Here is a 22,365-nt window from a genome sequence, read left to right on the forward strand (position 1 = left end):
CCATGTACTGCTTTCCTTATTTGATATTTGAAAAAATAAGGCTCAAGAGAGTAAAAAAAAAAACCATGTTACACAGCATGGACACGCGCTCCAGAGCCTGAACCTGAACCTAGCTCTTCTGTCTCCAGACTTGAGCCATAATCATTTCTCTGTGTACTTACATATAGGATTTACATACATTTGTGTGTACATTTATCTGCTTGTCATAGTCTGAAGCATATACATACCAACTTATTAGGCATGCTGGACACAAAAGCTTTAGCATAGTCAGTGAAGCAAAAGTAGATGCTTTTCTGGAATTCCCTTGCTGGCTCTATGATCCAACGAAAGTTGGGAATTTGATCTCTGGTTCCTCTGCCTTTTCTAAACATAGCTTATACATCTGAATGTTCTCAGCTCATCTTATCTTGAAGGATTTTGAGCATAACCTTGCTAACATGTGAAATGAGCAAAATTGTACAGTACTTTAAACATTCTTTGGTATTGCCCTTCTTTGGGACTGGTATGAAAACTGACCTTTTCCAGTCCTGTGGCCACTGCTGACTTTTCCAAATTTTCTGACATATTGACTACAGCAATTTAACAGCATCATCTTTTAGGATGTGAAATAGCTCAGCTGGAATTCCATCACATCCACTAGCTTTGTTCGTAATAGTGCTTCAGAAGGCCCACTTGACTTCACACTCCAGGATGTCTGGCTCTAGGTGAGTGACCACACCGTCATGCTTATCTGGGTCTTTAAGACAGTTTTTGTATAGTTCTGTGTATTCTTGCCATCTCTTCTTAATCTCTTCTGCTTCTGTTGGGTCCTTAACATTTCTGTCCTTTATCATGCCCATTCTTGCATGAAATGTTCCCTTTATAGCTCCAATTTTCTTGAAGAGATCTCTAGTCTTTCCTGTAAGGAGTATGACAAGGCTGTATATTGTCACTCTGTTTATTTAACTTATATGTAGAGTATATTGTATGAAATGCCAGGCTGCTTGAATCACAAGCTAGAAACAAGATTGCTAGGAGAAATATCAGCAACCTCAGATACGCAGGTGATACCACTCTAATAGCAGAAAGCAAAGAGGAACGAAAGAACGTTTTGATGAGCGTGAAAGAGGAGAGTGAAAAAGCTGGCTTACTACTCAACAGTCAAAAAACGAAGAACATAGCATCTGGTCCCATCGCTTCATGGCAAACAGAAGGGGGAGAAGTGGAAGAAGTGACAGATTTTATTTTCTTGGGCTCCAAAATCACTGCTGATGGTAACTGCAACCGTGAAATTAAAAGACATTTGCTCCTTGGAAGAAAGCCATGAGAAAACCTAGACAGCATATTAAAAAGCAGAGACATCACCTTGCCAACAAAGGTCCATATAGTCAAAGCTATTGTTCTTTCAGTAGTCATGTACCGATGTGAGAGCTGGACCATAAAGAAGGCTGAGTGCCAAAGAATTGATGCTTTCGAACTGTGGTTCTGAAGAAGACTCTGGAGAGTCCCCTGGACTGCAAGGAGATCAAACCAGGCAATTCTAAAGGAAATCAACCCTGAATATTCATTGGAAAGACTGATGCTGAAGCTGAAGCTCCAGTACTTTGACCACCTGATGCAAGGAGTTGATTCATTGGAAAAGACCCTGATGCTGGGGAAGATTGAAGGCAAATGGAGAAGAGGGCAGCAGAGGATGAGATTGGTTATATAGCATCACTGAGTCAATGAACCTGAATCTGAGCAAACTCCAGGAGATAGTGAAGGACAGGGAAGGCTGGCATGCTACAGTCCTTGGGGTCACAAAGAGTCAGACATGACTTAGAGACTGAACAACAGCAATGCTGGGTGCAATAACACATGAATGGATGAATGGAGAAGTCACGTCTAAATGCTTAGTTTAAAACACATATAGCGCAGAATCATATTTTACTGTATTTTGGAGTATAAAGGTCAAGGGATACTGTATAATCATGCAGACATTAGCTGTCACCAATAACATTAGCTGTCACCAATAGTTCTCAATGTTTTATACTCACCCTTTCTCTGAAGACTGTAAAAATAAATATATTTATTTGTTCCTGAGGTTAATTCTCTAAATCCTGTTACAATGATATAAAAAAATTTTAATATTCACTGTAATTTGCTTTTAGTTTGGGGCATTTTCTAAGTAATGTTTTAGCTAGACAATAGATAGAATAAAAAAAATGCAAAGAGAACTCTTAGTGATACAAAAGTCTTCACACTAATAAAAGTTAAAATCATTTCACTGTTTACTGGATGCTTGGGGCTAGTGCACTGGGACAACCCAGAGGGATGATATGGGGAGGGAGGAGGGAGGAGGGTTCAGGATGGGGAACACATGTATACCTGTGGTGGATTCATTTTGATATTTGACAAAACTAATACAATTTGTAAAGGTTAAAAATAAAATAAAATTAAAAAAATAAATAAATAAAATTAGCCAACACACACAAAAAATAAATAAATAAAAGATTGACTTCAGATCAGAGAATGTCCTGGGTACCACCTTAGGACATCTTCCAAACATTTCTCCAAAGAAGACATACAGATGGCCAACAAACACATGAAAAGATGCTTGACATCACTAACTATTATAGAAATGCATATCAAAACTGCGATGAGATATCACCTCATACTGGTCAGAACTCTCATCACCATAAAATCTAAAAAGAGTAAAATGCTGGAGAGGATATGGAGAAAAGGGAGCCGGCCTGCACCGTTGGCAGGAATGTAAGTACAGCCACTGTGGAGAACAGTATGGTGTTTCCTTAAAAAACGAAAAATAGAACTACCGTGTGACCCAGAAATCCCACTCCTGAGCATATACCCAAAGAAACCATAATTCAAAATGACTCCTGCGCCCCAGTGCTCATCGCAGCGCTGTTTACAATAGCCAGGGCATGGAAGCAGCCTAAATGTCCATCACCGGAGGAGCGGTAAGGAAGATGCGGCGCCCTTATACAGTGGAATGTTACTCAGCCATAGAAACAAACAAAACTGGGCCATTGGTAGAGATGTGAATGGACCTAGAATCTGTCATGCAGAGTGAAGTAAGTCCGAAAGAGAAAAATATATTTTAACACGTGTATGTGGAATCTGCCTCTAATCTTGCAAGAAAGGAAAATGAGATGAAAACTCTGATCCTTGAGAGATGGATATAGTACATATGTTTATCTGTTTACATCTTTTGTACGTGTGTTGAGCTTAGACACCCAGGAAAATATACTGAGACCCCCCACAAATGGAGTTCAGCTTACTTGCTCCAAGAAAGCTGTGCCTGGAACACTAAGTCAGGAGGATACCCCAGGGTGGATCCCTGCTGATGTTATTTTTACAGATTTCCAAGGGCAGAGATTTCACTCTGTCAATAGTTTTTTAGCATTACCATACAATAAGCATATTGCAGGCCGTGTCCACTTAGCAACGTCTTAGTTTAAGGATATAACTTAGAATAGCAGAGGAGCACTTATAATAGAAGTTAGCCATGAGATCTCCACTAGGTCTCCAAAAGTTAGTGTACCCTAAGCCTTCCCTGCCTTAGTAATCTCTGTGTAAAACACTAAGGAAGGAAAGACAAATTGTGGAGTAGGGGATGAATTGTGCATTGCGAAAGAGGAATTTAAACATTATTTACAAATTAAACTCAAAGAACACATTCTTTAGCACTTGTTCTGTTTGTTCATTTGTTTTGTTTTTAAGTAAGGGGGATCTAATTTATTCTTTCCTTGGTGGGGAGATAAAATAATTTATACCTTCATTATGTTCTTTTCTTCATAATTGAGACCTCAGTTTGTTACTGCTTTGGCAAATTGTACCTGCCAGAATAGATTGGTGTCTTTTCTTCTTCACTGAAAGGTGCCTGACCAAGAGCTGCCTCTCTTGAGTAGTTCAGTCTTCCAAAGTCTAATACAACAGAAGTGGAAAGGAAAGTGAAAGGAAGGATATGTTCAAGAGTGTATCACATCTTTAGAATCTAAAACACTAAGTCTATTGGCTTGCACTAGAGCTTGGCAGAAATACTGGCCACCCGTGTGATTTTTATCTTCACACTCATTTAGGCAATTACCTTGACATGGGACACAGTAGTGATGGTTTCCATTGAAAGGCTCTATTTAAACATCTTTTTTTTCTGAATCACTGAGATAAGAATGGAACAAATGAAGATGGAAAAAATAATTGCTGGTATATAAGGTTTCTACTTCCAGTTCTCTTAAACTGTGTTAATGCCTAATTAATGACATTCCTATTGTACAAAAATATTGAGAATGCAAATATAATTTCTCAGCGAATTATTTCATTATATTGAAGTGACACACGTGAAGTAATAACTTAATGTGGTTTTCATAAGAACCAGCAGTTGTGGACTTTCACTTAAAATTTTCAAGTGGAATGAAATGCACTTTTCTCATGACTACTGTGATTAAGTAAAAGTGCCTTCTATATTTATGTGTATAGTACTACCTTATTTTAGCAAATATTTATCATTGAAGTAGGGTAGTGAGGTTTATGCGAGTAAATTATTACTGACAGTGAAACCCAAGGAATGTAAAGGGATATGGCTGCCAACAGCTGCAAGAATCTGGACTATTCCTCTTTCTCAAAACACGGCTCCAGCAGTTGATGTACGAATAGTGGTGGAAGAGAGGTCCTTTTACATAAAAAAAAAAAAAAACACCCTCAACCACTCACACCTCTTCAGCTAGAACAGCAGAATATCAAATACTGTAGTCTCAAATTTAAGCTGTAAAATAATGGTGGGGCCTGAGAGAGGGGAGAGAAAACTGGAGAGGGACTTAGTGGGGTTGATTGGAAGAGATTTGATTCTCCATTTATTTGATTTAAGGGTTATCAGTTTTAAGGAGTGCAATTAGAAATAATAAAGCTTTTTCAGGAAAAAAAAAATATGTACACCTGTGTGTTCTTGGTCCTTTCCAACTCATTGTCACCCCACGGACTGTAGCCCGCCAGGCTCCTCTGTCCATGGGATTCTGTGGGCAAGAACACTGGAGTGCATTGCCATTTGCTCCTCCACAGGATCTTCCTGACCCAGGGATCAAACCCACCTCTTTTGCACTGGCAGGCAGATTCTTTACTGCGCTACCTGGGAAACCCCTCAGGAAAAGTGAAACTACATTAAATGTACAGTTTTTAAAAACTGACAATAGAGTACAGTATCTCATATTTTTGTAGTTCTCGCCAAGTCTAAAGATGGCTCTGGATACACTTTGGCCCTGAGCAGTGAGGCCTCAAGTCTGGTGAGAGGCCACATGGTGGAACCTGTGCTACTCAGGTTGATGAGGGGCTAACGATGGCCTCTTACAGTTGACAGTTCAATTATGAGGCATATTGAATAAAGGCTTTCCTCTGTATTTTCAGTTGGGCTAAGGTTGTTTTTTTCTTCCATTTAAGAATTTTAATATTTCTGAAAGTCATACAACTTCTTTTGAAAGTCTAAGGAAGTTGTCAACAAATTGTTCCATACCTGAGTAGAGGCCTCCATGATGCGTGTTTGGTAACACCCATCTTCGCTAACCCTGAACACTCTAGGATTTAGCCTGCTGCTGCTGCTGCTGCTGCTGCTGCTGCTAGGTCGCTTCATTCGTGTCCGACTCTGTGTGACCCCCGTCCCTGGGATTCTCCAGGCAAGAACACTGGAGTGGGTTTCCATTTCCTTCTCAAATGCATGAAAGTGAAAAGTGAAAGGGAAGTCACTCAGTCATGTCCGACTCTTAGCAACCCCATGGACTGCAGCCTACCAGGCTCCTCCATCCATAGGATTCTCCAGGCAAGATACTGGAGTGGGGTGCCATTGCCTTCTCCGAGGATTTAGCCTGAACATCTGTCAATTTCTACTGCCTTTCATTGTTTTGCTTCATATATGGAAATCAGTCTTCTGTATACATGAAACAGGAATTTTAGTCAATAATGAGGGGCTAATATTTTAAATTTAGGGATCTGTGTTGATACTAATGCAAATAACCAAAGCGTAAAATGAAATCTCAGAGACCCTTTGTGTGTGATGATGTTTGTTCATAGATAATGACAACTAATAAATGGCATAATTTGTTTATTTGCCTGGAATTTGGCAAGTATCTTATGGAATGTATCAATAACAAACTGTTAGTCACTCAGTAGTGTTCGACTCTTTGTGACCCCACAGACTGTAGCCCGCCAGGCTCCTCTGACCTTGGAATTCTCCAAGCAAGAATACTGGAGTGGGTTGCCATTCCCTTCTCCAGGTTGCCATTCCCTTCTCCAGGGGATCTTCCCAACCCAGGGGTCAAACTAGGTCTCCTGCATGGCAGGCAGATTCTTTGCCATCTGAGCCACCAGGGAAGCCCCAACAATCAATAACAAGGTGCATTCCAATTTCCAAAATGCTAAAATAGGAGAAAAACGTGATTCTTATAATCAAGGAAATTTGGTGTTTATCTGTTGACTTTTACAGTGGTAGAAATCAGATCAGATCAGACCAGTCGCTCAGTTGTGTCCGACTCTTTGCAACCCCGTGAATTGCAGCACGCCAGGCCTCCCTGTCCATCACCAGCTCCCGGAGTTTACTGACACTCACGTCCATCAGGTCAGAGATGCCATCTAGCCATCTCATCCTCTGTCGTCCCCTTCTCCTCCTGCCCCCAATCCCTCCCAGCATCAGGGTCTTTTCCAAAGAGTCAGCTCTTTGCTTGAGGTGGCCAAAGTACTGCAGTTTCAGCTTTAGCATCATTCCTTCCAAAGAAATCCCAGGGCTGATCTCCTTCAGAATGGACTGGTTGGATCTCCTTAGAGTCCAAGGGACTCTCAAGAGTCTTCTCCAACACCACAGTTCAAAAGCATCAATTCTTCAGCGCTCAGCCTCCTTCACAGTCCAACTCTCACATCCATACATGACCACAGGAAAAACCATAGCCTTGACTAGACGAACCTTTGTTGGCAAAGTAATGTCTCTGCTTTTGAATATGCTGTCTAGGTTGGTCATAACTTTCCTTCCCAGGAGTGTCTTTTAATTTCATGACTGCAGTCACCATCTGCAGTGATTTTGGAGCCCAGAAAAATAAAGTCTGACACTGTTTCCACTGTTTCCCCATCTATTTCCCATGAAGTGGTGGGACCGGATGCCATGATCTTCATTTTCTGAATGTTGAGCTTTAAGCCCACTTTTTCACTCTCCACTTTCACTTTCATCAAGAGGCTTTTGAGTTCCTCTTCACTTTCTGCCATAAGGGTGGTGTCATCTGCATATCTGAGGTTATTGATATTTCTCCCGGTACCAAAAAAAATCAGAAAGCTAGTATTCAAGTAGCTTCTTGGTTCCTAATTTACCTTAGATAGTCCACTTTCCACCCACTGTCCTGCCATAATTATTAACCTTATGCTCTTAAAGGAGTCATTGGTTTGGGTGATCATTTATATAACTGTTCTATGTATTGGACACTTGGTGACACCAACAGTGAGAAGTTTCAGGAGAACTGAATAGTTTGATATACAATATATCTATAAATACATATAATAAATTCATATAATCTTCAGGAAAACCTTGTTAAATCAGTCGTTCCTTTGCTGAAGAGGATACAAAGCTCAGTGAGATTAAACGGCCTGCCAAGCTCATTCAACTTTATGTTACGGAACCAAGACTCCCATCCAGATGTCCAGGGCCAGTGAATTCTAGTGATTTTATTAATAATAACAGGAATGATTACCATCATCATCATCACCTTAATTGTAAAGCTATCACTTACCCAGTGGAGGTTGGTGGCTATTGTTTGTTTCATTGACCACTTTGGCAATCTGGTGAAGACTATGGACATCTTTTCAAGAACTATTTTTTATTTTTTTTTATTTTTTATTTTATTTTATTTTATTTTTTTACGGCCCTGAAAAGGGCCTTTGGTGGAAATATTGGGAACGCCGAGAAACGGCAGCTTAACCGCCAAAGCCGTAGAGGGTGCGGCCCTGGCGTTTCAGCGCGTAGACCACATCCATGGCGGTGACAGTTTTGCGCTTGGCATGCTCGGTGTAGGTGACCGCATCACGGATCACATTTTCCAGGAACACCTTCAACACCCCGCGGGTCTCCTCATAGATGAGGCCAGAAATACGCTTAACTCCTCCACGCCGGGCCAGACGACGGATGGCGGGCTTGGTAATACCCTGGATGTTATCGCGAAGAACCTTGCGGTGACGCTTTGCGCCACCTTTTCCAAGGCCCTTCCCGCCCTTGCCGCGTCCAGACATGGTAAAGCTGCCAAGAGAACTTCCAAAACAGCCAAGAACTATTTTTTAAAGCATAAAATAAAATGCATAGTATTACAAGGATATGAATTTTATTAAAATACAGTTACCAAATTTTTAAACTAAATATGTGATATTTTTATATTTTTAAATGCATAAAATAAGATCTTGAACTGTTATCTATGATTGTAATTTTAAAGAAGTGGTGAGCATAAGAATTATTTTGATATTTCTACAAGTCTAACATGATATGAAAATATCTGTGATGTCTACTTGGTGACAAAGTGGCAGGTTTTGCTAATACTACTGTGATTTGTTACTTTCATTCATAATTGAAGGAAATTCTAAATTTCAGTTAGAGGATATTGAAAATAAAAATATACTTTTTTCCCACTCAAGTGGGACCACCTCCAAATTTATGAACTCCCGAGGGATTCTAGGTTGAGAACTCTTGGTTTGAATAAATTGGCAAAATAACTATTATTATCCCCATGATACAACTGAATAAACTGAGGCCCAGAATATTCAGTAATGTGCCTAATATTTTTCACCCAATAGCCAAGAAGGGTGTCAAGTGATGTTAGCATCTATGCTAATATCCTCTGGCTCCCCAGTGGCAATCACTATTGAGATGGGAACTCAATAGCATCCACCCCTCTTGGAGACAGATGACCCCATCAGGATTAAAATCACTTGCACCTTCTTCAAACACCAATGATATCCTTGGTGAAGATTGCAGATAACCAAAGAGAAATTTGGGGCAAGGTCTCTGTGCCTGTTTTTATTCTACTTTCCTCCAAGCATTTTTAGTGTTCGGTCTCCCCCTGAGTGGTCCTCAGGTGGCTTTTCAGAATGATCATTATTTCCGATGTATTTGATGCTATTTCCTACCGTTGCTGTTTTCCTCTCCTACTTTTAGGTGATTACTGCTGTTGCTTATTACTATTCTTGGATGAGGGAAATTGTTTTTCTACACCTCCCCTAGCTCAATATAGATACTTAGTTTGGATTTTTTTCTGTAATTGCTGTAATTCCTTAGCCTCTTTTTATCTAAACTATACCTATTAAATTATCTTAACTCTTCTCAAAGCTAAATTGCCTCATCTGTTTATTATTTTTCCTTCATTTTGTCTGAATACTTTAAAACTTACGAAGTATGAGAGGCAATTGTTAGAGCTCTAAGTAGTCCCAGGATGCATTTATTAGTTTCTGTAATTGAGTCTTACCGATTACACCATGTATTATTGGCCTCATGTTGTACTAACTCTATCATAACAAACCTTAAAATTTCTTTTAAAAATTATTTAATATTTTAAAAATTCTTTGTGCATGCCCCCTTGGCAGTTCAGCTGGTAATTGCTCATTCTTCCTCTTCCTGTTCATGGTGGCCATTTTATTTTGACAAATCTTGCACATTAGGATTTCGCAACTTTGATGGTGAAATGACCATGACATAGGGTCTGCTAAGGATGTCTTCTAGCACTGTTTTCACCTGAGAGAGAGATTACTTTGGCCGTACAGCTTTGTGAATAAAAGTATCTTAGTATTCAATTATTGAAGGAATCTTAGAACTTTCATTTGCAGTTAGGTAATTGAAGAGCATTTTTTATTGCTATTAGTTTATATAGCCTTATAGGAAGGATTTGTTTTTAGCCCTTATAATAGATGTTATAAAACTTTATATATTTGAAAAACTTTATAAAATATACCCCTTCATGGATCACAGCCTTGTCATGGTGAAGGGGCTTGCGTAACTCAAGCTATAAGCTATGCTGTGCAGGGCCACCCAAGACAGATGGGTCATAGTGAAGAGTTTTGGCAAAGCGTGGTCCACTGGAGAAAGAAGTGGTAAACAACTCCAGTATTCTTGACTAGAGAACCTCGTGGACAGTATGAAAAGGCAAAGAGATATGACACTGGAAGATGAGCACCCTGGTCGGAAGGTGTCCAATATGCTACTGGAGAAAAGTAGAGGGCAAGTACTAATAGCTTCAGAAAGAATGAAGCATCTGGGCCAAAGTGGAAATGATGCCCAGCTATGGATGTGCCCAACACTGTAAAGAACCATGTTGCAAAGAAGCCTCGAATGTTAGGTTTGTGAATCAAAGTAAATTGGATGTGGTCAAGCAGGAGATGGCAAGAGTGAATATCAACATCTTAGGAATCAATGAACTAAAATGGATAGGAATGGGGGATTTTAATTCAGGTGACCATTATAACTATTACTGTGGACAAGAATCTCTTAAAAGAAATGGAGTAGCCCTCAGAGTCAACAAAAGAGTCCAAAATGCAATACTTGGGTGTAACATCAAAAACTGTAGAATGATATTGATTCATTCCCAAGGCAAGCCATTCAGCATAACAGTAATCCAATGCTATGCCCCAACCACCAATGCCTAAGAAGCTGAAATTGACCAGTTCTATGAAGACCTACAACATCTTCTAGAGCTAACACCAAAAAAGATGTCCTTTTAATCATAGGGGGTTGGAATGCAAAAGTAGGAAGTCAAGAGCTACCCAGAATCATAGACAAATGAAGCAGGCAAAGTGACCTTCCAATACAAAATGAAGCAGGGAAAGTCTAACAGAATTTTGTCAGGAGAACATGCTGGTCACAGCAAACACCCTTTTCAACAACCCAAGAGATGACTATACACGTGGACATCGCCAAATGTCAATGACCAAATTGACCAAATGGTCAATACCAAAATCAGATTGATTGTGTTCCTTGCAGCCAGAGATGGGAAAGGTCTATACAGTCAGTAAAAACAAGACTTAGAACTGGCTGTGGCTCAAATCATGAACTCCTTATTGCAAAACTCAAGGTTAAATTAAATAAAGTAGAATCCCCATGGACAGGGGACCCTGGTGGGCTATAATCCATAGGGTCACAAAGAGCCAGACACAACCGAAGCAACTTAGCATGCGCACATATACAGGGAAAACAAGTAGACCATTCAGGTGTGACCTGAATCAAATCCCTTATGATTATACATAAAGATGACAGATAGATTCAAGGGATGAGATCTGGTCGAGAGACTGCCTGAGGAACTATGGTAGGTTTGTAACACTGTACAGGAGGCAGTCAGTAAAATCATCTGAAAGAAAAAGAAATGCAAGAATGCAAAGTGATTGTCTGAGGAAGCTTTACAAATAGCTGAGGAAAGAAAAGAAATGAAAGGCAAGGGAGAAAGGGAAAGATATAGACAGCTGAATGCAGAGTTCCAGAGAATAGCAAGGGGAGATTAAAAGGCCTGCTTAAATGAACAATGCAAAGAAATAGAGAAAAACAATAGACTGGGGAAGACTAGAGATCTCTTCAAGAAAACTGGAGATATCTAGGGACCATTTCATGCAAGGATGGACACAATAAAGGACAGAAACGGTAAGGACCTAAGAGAAGCAGAAAAGATTAAGAAGAGGTGGCAAGAATACACAGAAGAACTTTACAAAAAGGATTTTAATGACCCAGATAACCACAATGATGTGATTACTCACCTAGAGCTGGACATCCTGGAGGTGAAGTCAAGTAGGCCTTAGGAAGCATGACTACAAACGAAGCTAGTAGAGGTGACCGAATTCCAGTTGAGCTATTTCAAATCATAAAAGATGATGTTGTTCAAATGCTACACAAATGTCAGCAAATTAGGAAAACTCAGCAGTGGCCACAGGACTGGAAAAAAAAGAATTCATTCCAATCCCAAAGAAGGGCAAGCCTCCAATTAAAATAAATTAATTTAAAAAAAAAAAAAAGAAGGGCAATGCCAAAGAATGTTGAGACTACCATCCGTTTGCCCTCATTTCACACGCTAGCAAGGTTGTGCTCAAAATCCTTCAGGCTAGGCTTCACTGGTACATGAACTGACAAATTCCAGATGTACCTGCTGGGTTTTGAAGAGTCAGAGGAACCAGAGATCAAACTGCCAACACTTATAGGATCCTGGAGAAAGCAAGGGAGTTCCAGAAAAACATCTACTTCTGCTTCATTGACTAAGCTAAAGCCTTTGACTGTGTGGATCACAACTGTGGAAAATTCTTTAAGAGATCAGAGTACCAGACTCCCTCACCTGTCTCCGGAAAAACCTATATGCAAGTCAAGAAACAAACAGTTCCAAACATGGAACAATTGACTGGTTCAAAATTGGGAAAGAAGTATGATTTATATGCAGAGTACATCATGCGAAAGACCAGACTGGATGAATCACAGCCAGGAGTAATATCAACAACCTCAATGATACCACTCCAGTGGTAGAAAGTGAAGAGAAACTAAAGAGCCTCTTGATGAGGGTGAAAGAGAAGAGTGAAAAATCTGGCTTGAAACTCAGCATTCAAAAAACTGAGACCATGGTCTGGTCCCATCACTTCATAGCAAATAGAAGGGGGAAAGTGGAAGAAGTGACAGATTTTATTTTCTTGGGCTCCAAAATCACTTCAGGTGGTGACTGCAGCCGTGAAATTAAGACATTTGTTCCTTGGAAGGAGAGCTATGACAAAACCTAGACAGCATATTAAAAAGCAGAGACATCACTTTGCCAACAAAGGTCCATATAGTCAAAGCTATGGTTTTTCCAGTAGCCATGTACAGATATGGGAGTTGGACCAGAAAGAAGGTTGAATGCTGAAGAATTGATGCTTTTGAATCGTGGTGTTGGAGAAGACTCTTGAGAGTCCCTTGGACTGCAAGGAGATCAAACCTGTCAATCCTAAAGGAAATTGATTCTAAATATTCATTGGTAGGACTCATGCTGAAGCTGAAGCTCCAGTACTTTGGCCACCTGATGGGAAGAGAAAACTCACTGGAAAAGACCCTGATGCTGGGAAAGATTGAGGGCAAAAGGAGAAGTGGGCAGCAGAGGATAAGATGGTTAAATAGCATCAGGGACTCAATGGACATGAACTTTACAAACTCTGGAAGATAGTAGAGGACAGAGGAGTCTGGGTCCCTGGGTTCACAAATACTGAAGGCGGACTAGAACTGAACAAGGCTGAATAATCCAGGTGAGAGATTATAATAACATGGACCAGTGGATGGGGTGAGAAGTTGTTAGCCTCCAGGGATATTTTAAGGGAAGAGCCAACAGGATCTGATGGTGAATTGTACATAGAATGTGAGAGAAAGGCGACCAGTGTGACCCCACAGTTGGAAGCCTGAGCAACTCGAATGGGAGGAGTCGGTTAGAAGGGTCTGAGGAGGTGATAAGGAGCTCAGTTTTGGACATGTTAAGTTTGAGCTATCAGACATCCACATGGAGAGGTCAAATACATGGCTCAGTAAAAAAGACTAGAGTTTAGGGGAGAAGTCTAAAGGTAGTCATGGTTATGGAGTTTTCTCCATATGTATCAACAGTACTACTTGCCTTCTTTTGGTACCTCTGCCTCCTGTCCATTGGAAACCCAGCTTCCACGCTTTCAACAGAGGGATGCTATCTTTGCCCTCCAGAGGATTTAAGAGCCTCTAGTCCCCAGGGCTATGGGCTTCCCTGGTGGCTCAGCCATAAAGAATAACCTGCCAATGCAGGAGACATGGGTTCGATCCCTGGGTGAGGAAGTTCCCCTGGAGTAGGAAATGGCAACCCACTCCAGTATTCTTGCCTGGAAAACCCCATAGACAGAGGAGCCTGGTGGGCTACAGTCCATGGGGTCTCAAAGAGTGGGACATGACTGAGTGACTGAACAAGTCTGTTGAGTTAGCATTCTCCATAGGTCTCCTTCATCCCATCCTTATCAAAATCATTGGAAATCACTCTGTCTGGGCTATTCTCTCCCTACTCCTGATTCAGTTTCCATCTCTCTTTTCCTTCCCCCAAGGCCCTCATAGCCACTGGCCCCTTAAGGCATTTGGATGCTCCACCATTCCATTCAATAACTCAGTTGATTTTGTTTGATTGAGATGGTTTTGTTCAGCCTTCTATGAGGTTCAATTCAATCGTCTATGGACAACTTGAGGCTACTTTAATCATAAAACCAAATAACTAGTAACTCTTGCCCCCAGATTCTTACTGGCCAAGATCATTTCTTTCATTCTTTTGGTGAAGAATTCTGGAAATTCAACTAAGCAAGTAATTGGGCATTTCACCATATCTGAAGGTGCTTTTTGAGAATGTTTTTTAGATTTGCTCCTAAACCCATGTCAGCAGAAGAGGGTTCTAACACATGGGCAAGATTACAACCAGACTTTTTAACTTTTTAATGATAAAAATTCAATACCTTTCCACATATCCAAGTTATATATAAACATATGAATCTTCTTTGAATCAATAATATAGAATATCCACTCATTCAACACATATTTATTGAGAACCTATTACATGTTCTTCGTGTTTCAGGTACCCTGTCATTAAGGAGTTCCCTGTAATTAGGGAGCCTCAGTTCAGTTCAGTTCCGTCACTCAGTTGTGTCCGACTCTTTGTGACCCCATGGACTGTAGCACACCAGGCCTCCGTGTCCATCATCATCTCCCAGAGTTTACACAAACTCATGTCCATTGAGTCAAGGATGCCACCCAACCATCTCATCCTCTGTCGTCCCCTTCTCCTCCCGCCTTCAATCTTTCACAGCATCATGGTCTTCTCAAATGAGTCAGCTCTTCACAGCAGGTGGCCAAAGGATTGGAGTTTCAGCCTCAGCATCAGTCCTTCCAATGAACACCCAGGACTGGTCTCCTTTAGGATGGACTGGTTGGATCTCCTTGCAGTCCAAGGGACTCTCAAGCGTCTTCTCCAACACCACAGTTCAAAAGCATCAGTTCTTCAGCACTCAGCTTTCTTTATAGTCCAACTCTCACATCCATACATGACTACTGGAAAAACCTCGGCTTGACCAGATGGACCTTTGTTGGCAAAGTAATATCTCTGCTTTTTAATATGCTGTCTACGTTGGCCATAACTTCCCTTCCAAGGGGTAAGCGTCTTTTAATTTCATGGCTGCAGGCACCATCTTCAGTGATTTTGGAGCCTAGAAATATAAAGTCTGCTGCTGTTTCCGCTGTTTTCCCATCTATTTGCCTTGAAGTGATGGGACTGGATGCCATGATCTTAGTTTTCTGAATGTTCAGCTTTAAGCCAACTTTTTCACTCTCCTCTTTCACTTTCATCAAAAGGCTCTTATATGCTTCCAAATATCACATAGGATGTTCTTATACTAAAAACTTCAAATTTAACTGAGTATCCTGCATCTTACCTGGTCACTCAGCTTGTAGTCACATGACAGCTTGCCTGGGCTGGGTGATCAAAGATGGTCCAACTTACAGAAGTTGGGACTGGACTGGCTGTCATCTAGGCTGATCTTCCCACGTGGTACCCCAGGCTTCTTTACATGTCAGTCTTAGGGCAGCAACAGGTCAAGGTGGCAGCTGTAAGCCTTCTTTCGGCCCATGCTCTGAAGTCACAAATGGTCACTTCTGCTAGAGTCTCTTGGTCAAAGAAAGGCATGGGACCAGCCTACATTCAGAGCATGGGGGAAGAGAGTTGTACCTCCTGATGAAAGAAATGTTACATTTACATTGGAAAAGGAAATATATACAGGGAATGGGAGGGTTTATAACCATCAAATAATCAATCATAAGTACTAAACATAATAGAGAAGTCCCTGCCATCAGGGTCCAAACACTATTCCAAGAAGAGACTAGGAAAACAAGCCCTCTTGTCTGTTTTTGACCACCTCAATATCTAAAGATCAGAAGGATGAGGAAGCCAGCCAAGGAAACTGAGGAGGCACACCCAGTGATGTGTGAGGACAGCAAAGAGTCTAAGGTCCCGGAAGCCAAGGGAAGAAAGTGTTTGCAGGAATCAGCAAGTGACCAGTTCAGCGCCACCAAATATTTGCAATTTAATGCTAAATGATCTCAATCTTGGAATTTTCACTAACTTCTACAAAAATGCTAGGAGGGACAATTGATATTTGAGGGTGGGTTAGAAAAATTAGGCACCATTAATAATCATACCATGACAGACAGACTGCCCAGAGCAAACAGGGAGGTATGGTCATCCAGTTCGGTTTCTGCCTCAGTAACTGTTAAATAAATACAGTTTGCTTCCTAAAGAAACAGCTTTACTGAAGTGTGACTTAATATTTTGCTTTTGGATTTAATTGAGGATCAATATTTAGGAAACAGTGTTATGAAAGGAGTTTCTGCCTCTTTTTAAAAAACTGCTATTGGAGACTCTTTCATAATTTTGTTCAATGTTCCTCATAGAAAGAACCATGTGGCAATTCCTCTCAGAACTGATTGCTGGCAAAACTGTTAAAAACAGGATAATCTGGAGCTGAAATAAGTTTTCCAAGGAGCTGGTGATATCCTTTCTTTTCCTAAGTAATGAGAGCTTCTTAGCACATTGTCTTTTCCTCTTACCTTGGCAGCACTAGCTAAGTTACATCTCCAAAGTTGCTGTTGGGGTATCATGTCAGATTTTCCCAGTTGTGACCTTATTTCTCCTCACATATTTATTGAGCACCCACCATGTACTGAGCTCTGTTATTTAAGCTAGAAGTGTGGTAGAGATCCACACAGATTCAATCCCTGTCTTCAGGGCATTTTTTTGGTTCTCGAGTTTACAGTACTTATAAAATATGGTATTAGTGTCTTATAAGTTCTAAGCTCAGTCGCTCAGTTGTGTCCAACTCTATGCGACCCCATGGACTGTAGCGTGCCTGGCTTCCCTGTCCATCACCAACTCCAGGAGCTTACTCAAATTCATGTCCATAGAGTCAGTGATGCCATCCAACCATCTCATCCTCTGTCATCCCCTTCTCCTCCCGCCTTCAGTCTTTCCCAGCATCAGGGTCTTTTCCAATGAGTCGGTTCTTCGCATCACATGACCAAAATATTAGAGTTTCAGCTTCAGCATCAGTCATTCCAATGAACATTCAGAACTGATTTCCTTTAGGATGGACTGGTTGGATCTCCCTGAAGTCCAATGGACTCTTAAGAGTCTTCTCCAACACCACAGTCCAAAAGCATCAATTCTGTCAATTAGTGTCTTATAGGAAGACTTGAATTCTTTCAGGAGCAAGGTGGATATAAAAAACAAATTGAATAAAGTGTGACAGCACAGCACATTAGACAGGGGTCTGGAGTGTTAGAAATGGAAGGCGAGGGGAGAGGCAGAGCGTGAAGCCTTGAGTACAGCCAGAGCCTTGAAGCTCATATTTGGGTACAGTTGTCTTTCATGAGGTTGCAGACCCACCATTGTGCTTCTGAGAGAAAATAAGTCATGTTTAAAAACATAAAATTACTTTTAAAGCTGTGTTTGGCATCTTTACTAATATTAGTAAAGAATGCTTGATCAAATAAAGCATTTAAGGATGTTATCATAATCCAAACATGCTCTAAGTGCTCATCCACCGGCTATGGAAAAGGAGAACTCGTGATTAACCGTGCTTTAATGTGATACGCCATTGGATCGCATAAATATCTCAGTTCCAGATTATAAAGTAGCCTATTTTTGCAGGACATAAAAATAAGCACTATTATTTTTTAAAAGAAATAACCTGTCTACACATAAGAAAAGGAACTCCTTATCAGTTGTAACCTTGAATAGGGATTTAAAGAAGCTGCCGTGGGATTTCCAGCCAAGAGAAGAGGACTGGTTTGAAGTCAACTCAAAAGCTCTGTCTTGGCTGATAAGACCCCTCTGTCCAAAACCAGAAACACGTCTCTGTGCCTATTAAGCACGTAACAGTGTCAGAGAAGAAAGGTCAGACGAAGGAAGGGATCCTCTTTTAAACAATTTAGTTCTTACACCTTGATGCAGCATGGCAGATACAAGAGGAGACAGGGAAAATCCACGCGAGGGAGGAGGTTGAGAGAGGGATGGAGAATGAAAGAGGCAGAAGCAGCTGCTTTCACAAAGCCAGCTGTGTTGGAGATTTCTCTTTACAGCTGCTTATTGAAATGTGTATGAAACTAGCAATGCCAAACACTTGGGCAATGTATTATGTTAAAGGAATCAAAATTTAATTGTGGAGATTATGAGTCCCACTGATTTCAGCTACTGATTATGTTGCTTCAACATGCAGGAATAAAATTAAAAGCTGAGATAGACAATGAGCTACCATGTAAGCTCTTAAGCCTGTCTACCAAATACTCTGGTTACTGGGTGGTTTTTATTCCTCAAAGAAATGTGAATACAGTCATAGTTCCAGTATAATAGAAATAAAATTCTTATTTCTTTTAGCCTATGTTTATGCCATATCTTTCAGCCTTCCGAGTCACTGTTGTTACCATAGTGACATTTATAGAGGGATCATGTGTTTTCCATAAGTTTAAGGGCTATACGTGGGCCTTAACCAGCTCAAGAGAATTCACTGAGATCTAGAGTGCTTGGCGCAACACTGTGAAAATTGGATTGCCTGAAAACACAGGTTTGACTCACAAGAGAAACCTTCTGTGCACATATAGAATGATAGGGCTGGAAAGGGGTCTCCAGAAGCCATTTATTCCGTGCCGTCTCCAGGCTGCATGGTGGCTAAACCACAGTAGGTGTCTGCGATTTTAGTACCAGTGTAACTTAACCAAGACTGCCCCTTCTCCCAAGCCACAGCCAGTTTAACTGTCAAATACAAATAGCGTATGGTCCTCCACCTTGTCATCCTCTCTTTCCTGACTCTCCCCACTGGGTCCCCAAGGTTGTTCAAAACTGAATGCTGGTGAGCGCCAGAAATAAAAGTCTGAACCTCGGGGTAGACATGACCAGAAAGGAAAACCTCTTCTTGGTTTTGCCCAGCAGGGAGGAACCTCTTTTCCTATCACCCCGTCATGACAGGTGTTTGACCTAAAGCTCCACGAAACACTCCCCTACCCCATTTATTTACCCTTTGAAATGGGAATCCCAGGGTCACTGGCTGCGCTGGAGAAGATGACTGTAGCAACTCAGCGCATGGTCTCATAGGATGATTCCTTCTGAGAACTTGTTTTGAGTTTACCACCTGACCAAACAGCGTCACAACCATCATCTGTAAAATATTAACTTTTACTGGAGAAGCGACGTGGTACCGAGACTGATTGCCCTGTGTTGGGGGCGGCGGGGGAGGGGGGTGTGTTTACTTCTTCGAAGATTGAACTAAGGAGGCTAAATGATTAATTCAAATAATTAGGAGTCTCTTTTTCTCATCGTTTGATTTTGGGGATTACGATTTTCGTTCAAAACTAAAGACAGGTTGCCTAGGTTATGAGAAAATAAAAGCTTTAAAACAAAAAAAATGATGCCAAGTTTGGGAGGAGAGGAGATGTCGAGCTTGAATCTATGTTTCTGAAGAAGAATTATCTGGAGTTTTATAAAAGCAAAGAACACAAACATCACCCTTGTGTTTATGTTAGGAAGTAAGCATTTGAAAATATGCAATATGTATTTTAAACATTGTTCTACTTTTTAATCTTGGGTTGCACCCAAAGAATGCTAATGGTTACCAAATTGTTCTTTGGCAGAGTAAGCTGACCCTTAAGAAAAGAAAAGAAGTGGTAGGATGTGATTCTAGCACAAAACAAATGTATGAGTCTTCAGCCCTAAGCAGATATTAACTACTCGAGCAGCCCCGATCTAGGAGGTTAGCCAGCAGCTTTTCTCTGCATTGCATGATGTCCATTGCAGGGAAATGAAGGACAGTTTCCATGGCTCTTAAGAAAGAGGTCTTTCTCCTCATTAAGAGAGCAGGACGAGGAGTTTACACGTAGTATCTGAGCTTGTCACTGAGCTTCTCAGCCTCCCCATCTATACGTTTGCCTCAATCGGTGCTGGTTATCTCAGCAATAAAGCGTTCAGTCTCCAGAAGGGAGGTTTCTCCCTACATCCCGTAAGTAGGAGGATGGATATTTTGTTTTGTGTGCAGAAGTGGGTCGAGTGAAACCAGCATGGGTCGCTCCACTGTCACTAGCTATAATCAGCTTTCCAAGTCGACACCGAGTGTGTCCCCAGTGGCCCATAGCGTAGTGAGGGACACGGATGTTTGCGACAACACATTCTGAGAAGCAGCAGTTGTAACAGCCCTGTGACCCGGCTTACTCATCCCAGTTTCTTTGTGCAGAGACGTTTTGTTTTCCCAGCTTTTTGGCCATGTGCTAACGATTAGACAATGATGCCATCGATGAGAAGGAAAAGCAGTGTCATGGATGGTGGGTGGTTTGTTTTCTTAGTTTGCTTGTTGAAACATATGGAAATGTTTATATATAAATAGACAACAATAGACTGCTGCCGTCATGTTAGCAACAGCTAATAAAATCCTACATGAATAGAAATCTAGCACGTTTCTACCTACGACAGAATTCTGATTTACTGAAATCTGCACATCCTGTCTAATTGGGGTTGAAAAAGATATTTTATTATTTTAGGCTTTTTATTCCTAGTTGGTAGGAAATGGTGGAGCAAGGCTTTTGTTTTTGTTTTTGTTTTCAATCTTCTCTTTGCCTAATCAAATTACTTTGTTAGCAGGGACAATAAATTCTGTCCAAACAGATTTTGTATTGTGATCATGCAAGAATATTTTAAACTCTGTACATTTGTTTGACTACAGTCTTTGTATTTTTTAATTAAAAGCAAGGACCTGTGGCCTGACAATTGGAAGTAAGCATGAGCAGACAGAGTATTGAAGGGGCTGAGCCCACAGTCTTGGGGAAGCAGACCTCTGGGCTTGAATTCTGACCACTCCACTCACTAGCTAGGTTTTCTGACCACTCCACTCACTAGCTAGGTAAGCTTGGGGACGTTAGTTAACCTGACCAGACCTCAGTTGCTTCATCTGTGAAATGAGAAATATAACGGCACTTATAGAATGATGATAAGCATCACCTGGGCTAAGCTATAAGGCATGTCACACAGTGTCTGGCATGTTGGAAGCACTGCAAAAATGATACTGGTTATCATTATATGCAGCTATCAGAATGGTTTATATGGAGTCCTTTCTTGAAAACCTGAGAAGTATGGATCTTTAATGGTAAGACCAGTACTGGGGTGCCATCATTATCCCATTTCATGACAGAAGAAACTGAGAAGTCACACAGACTGCCCAGAGTCACAGAGCTCATGACTGGTCAGTCTAAGGATTAAACTCAGACTGAATAGTCCCAGGGCCCATACTTGTTATCCCTGTGCTAAACCTATTGCCACATAGCATCTGACACCTTTGAAAGTGTCCTTATTTAAATTAATCTCAACATTCCTATCAGCATCCTGGCATCACATGGTACCATTCACACATGGTGGGATACCCAGGCCCTTGTTCATTTGCGGGTGTAGAGGGCCAAGAAGCCCTTCGTGCATATTTTGTAAGGAGCTTGGACCAGTTCAGCTCACACCACCACTTTCACTGTGGTCCATGAAGATCTTTTCTTTGAAGACCCTCAAAGTTCCATGTGCCCGGGCTCATTGTTCAAGCTTGAGTGCATGCTCAGTCGCTTCAGTTGTGTCTGACTCTTTGTGACCCCATGGACTGTAGCCCACCAGGCTCCTCTGTGCATGGGATTCTCCAAGTAAGAATACTGGAGTGGGTTACTGTGCTCCTCCAGATCTTCTCAACCCCGGGATTGAACCAGCACCTCTTACATCTCCTGCACTGGCAGGCGTGTTCTTTACCACTGTCTAAGCCTGGAAAAAAGCATTTGTTCCAGCCTACAGATGGAGATGCTAAAGGTCAAGGCATCATGACTTGGGGACAGAGAGAGAGGCCAGACACTCCTCTCGGCAGTCCAGCAGGTCGGTTGTTGAGCCAGGAGTAGAGCTGAGTGGGTCCAGGGCTGGGCGCGCCTCACCAGTCTGATGCCCAAATCACTACCTGGCTCTACTTTCAACTAAAACGTATATAGTCAGGAGCAAATTGGGTAATTTTCTTATTGGAAGGATGGGAGTCTGTGAGAAGCATGGGAACCCTCACAGACATTACCTAACTCTGTCTTTATTTGAAGATATATTGTGCTATTTCTTTTCTCATTTTTATAGGGGAGGAAAAGAATTTGGGGTGGGAGCAGTGGGCACATAAGGGGACAGGGTTAACCCTGCCGAATTCATATCAACTTGTTGACCAGCACCGGTGTGCTAGCTGGATGAGCCCTGAATGTAATACATTAATGCAGGTATTTCTGCTTGTTCTAAACTCTTAATGATGCTACCTTCTTGCAGTAGCCACAGCTGAAAACAGAGAAAAGTG

At 41.3% G+C, this 22,365-nt stretch overlaps 2 protein-coding genes across 11 annotated transcripts in view; one reads left to right on the plus strand and one right to left on the minus strand.

The window, feature by feature from the left end:
- CPQ (carboxypeptidase Q) overlaps positions 1-22,365 on the plus strand; it is a 577,075-nt gene that overhangs the window by 466,542 nt on the left and 88,168 nt on the right. The gene's annotated exons all lie outside the window — the stretch shown is intronic.
- Positions 7,820-11,980, minus strand: LOC147359081 (histone H4). The gene has a single exon (XM_086336033.1). It carries the CDS (start codon positions 8,230-8,232, stop codon positions 7,921-7,923), a length of 312 nt encoding a protein of 103 aa, XP_086192159.1. The 5' UTR covers positions 8,233-11,980; the 3' UTR covers positions 7,820-7,920.

This window comes from Bos grunniens, chromosome 14, assembly GCF_055505025.1.
Source record: "Bos grunniens cultivar Pamir isolate PY7600 chromosome 14, Bosgru_T2T1.0, whole genome shotgun sequence".
Taxonomy (NCBI): Eukaryota; Metazoa; Chordata; class Mammalia; order Artiodactyla; family Bovidae; genus Bos; species Bos grunniens.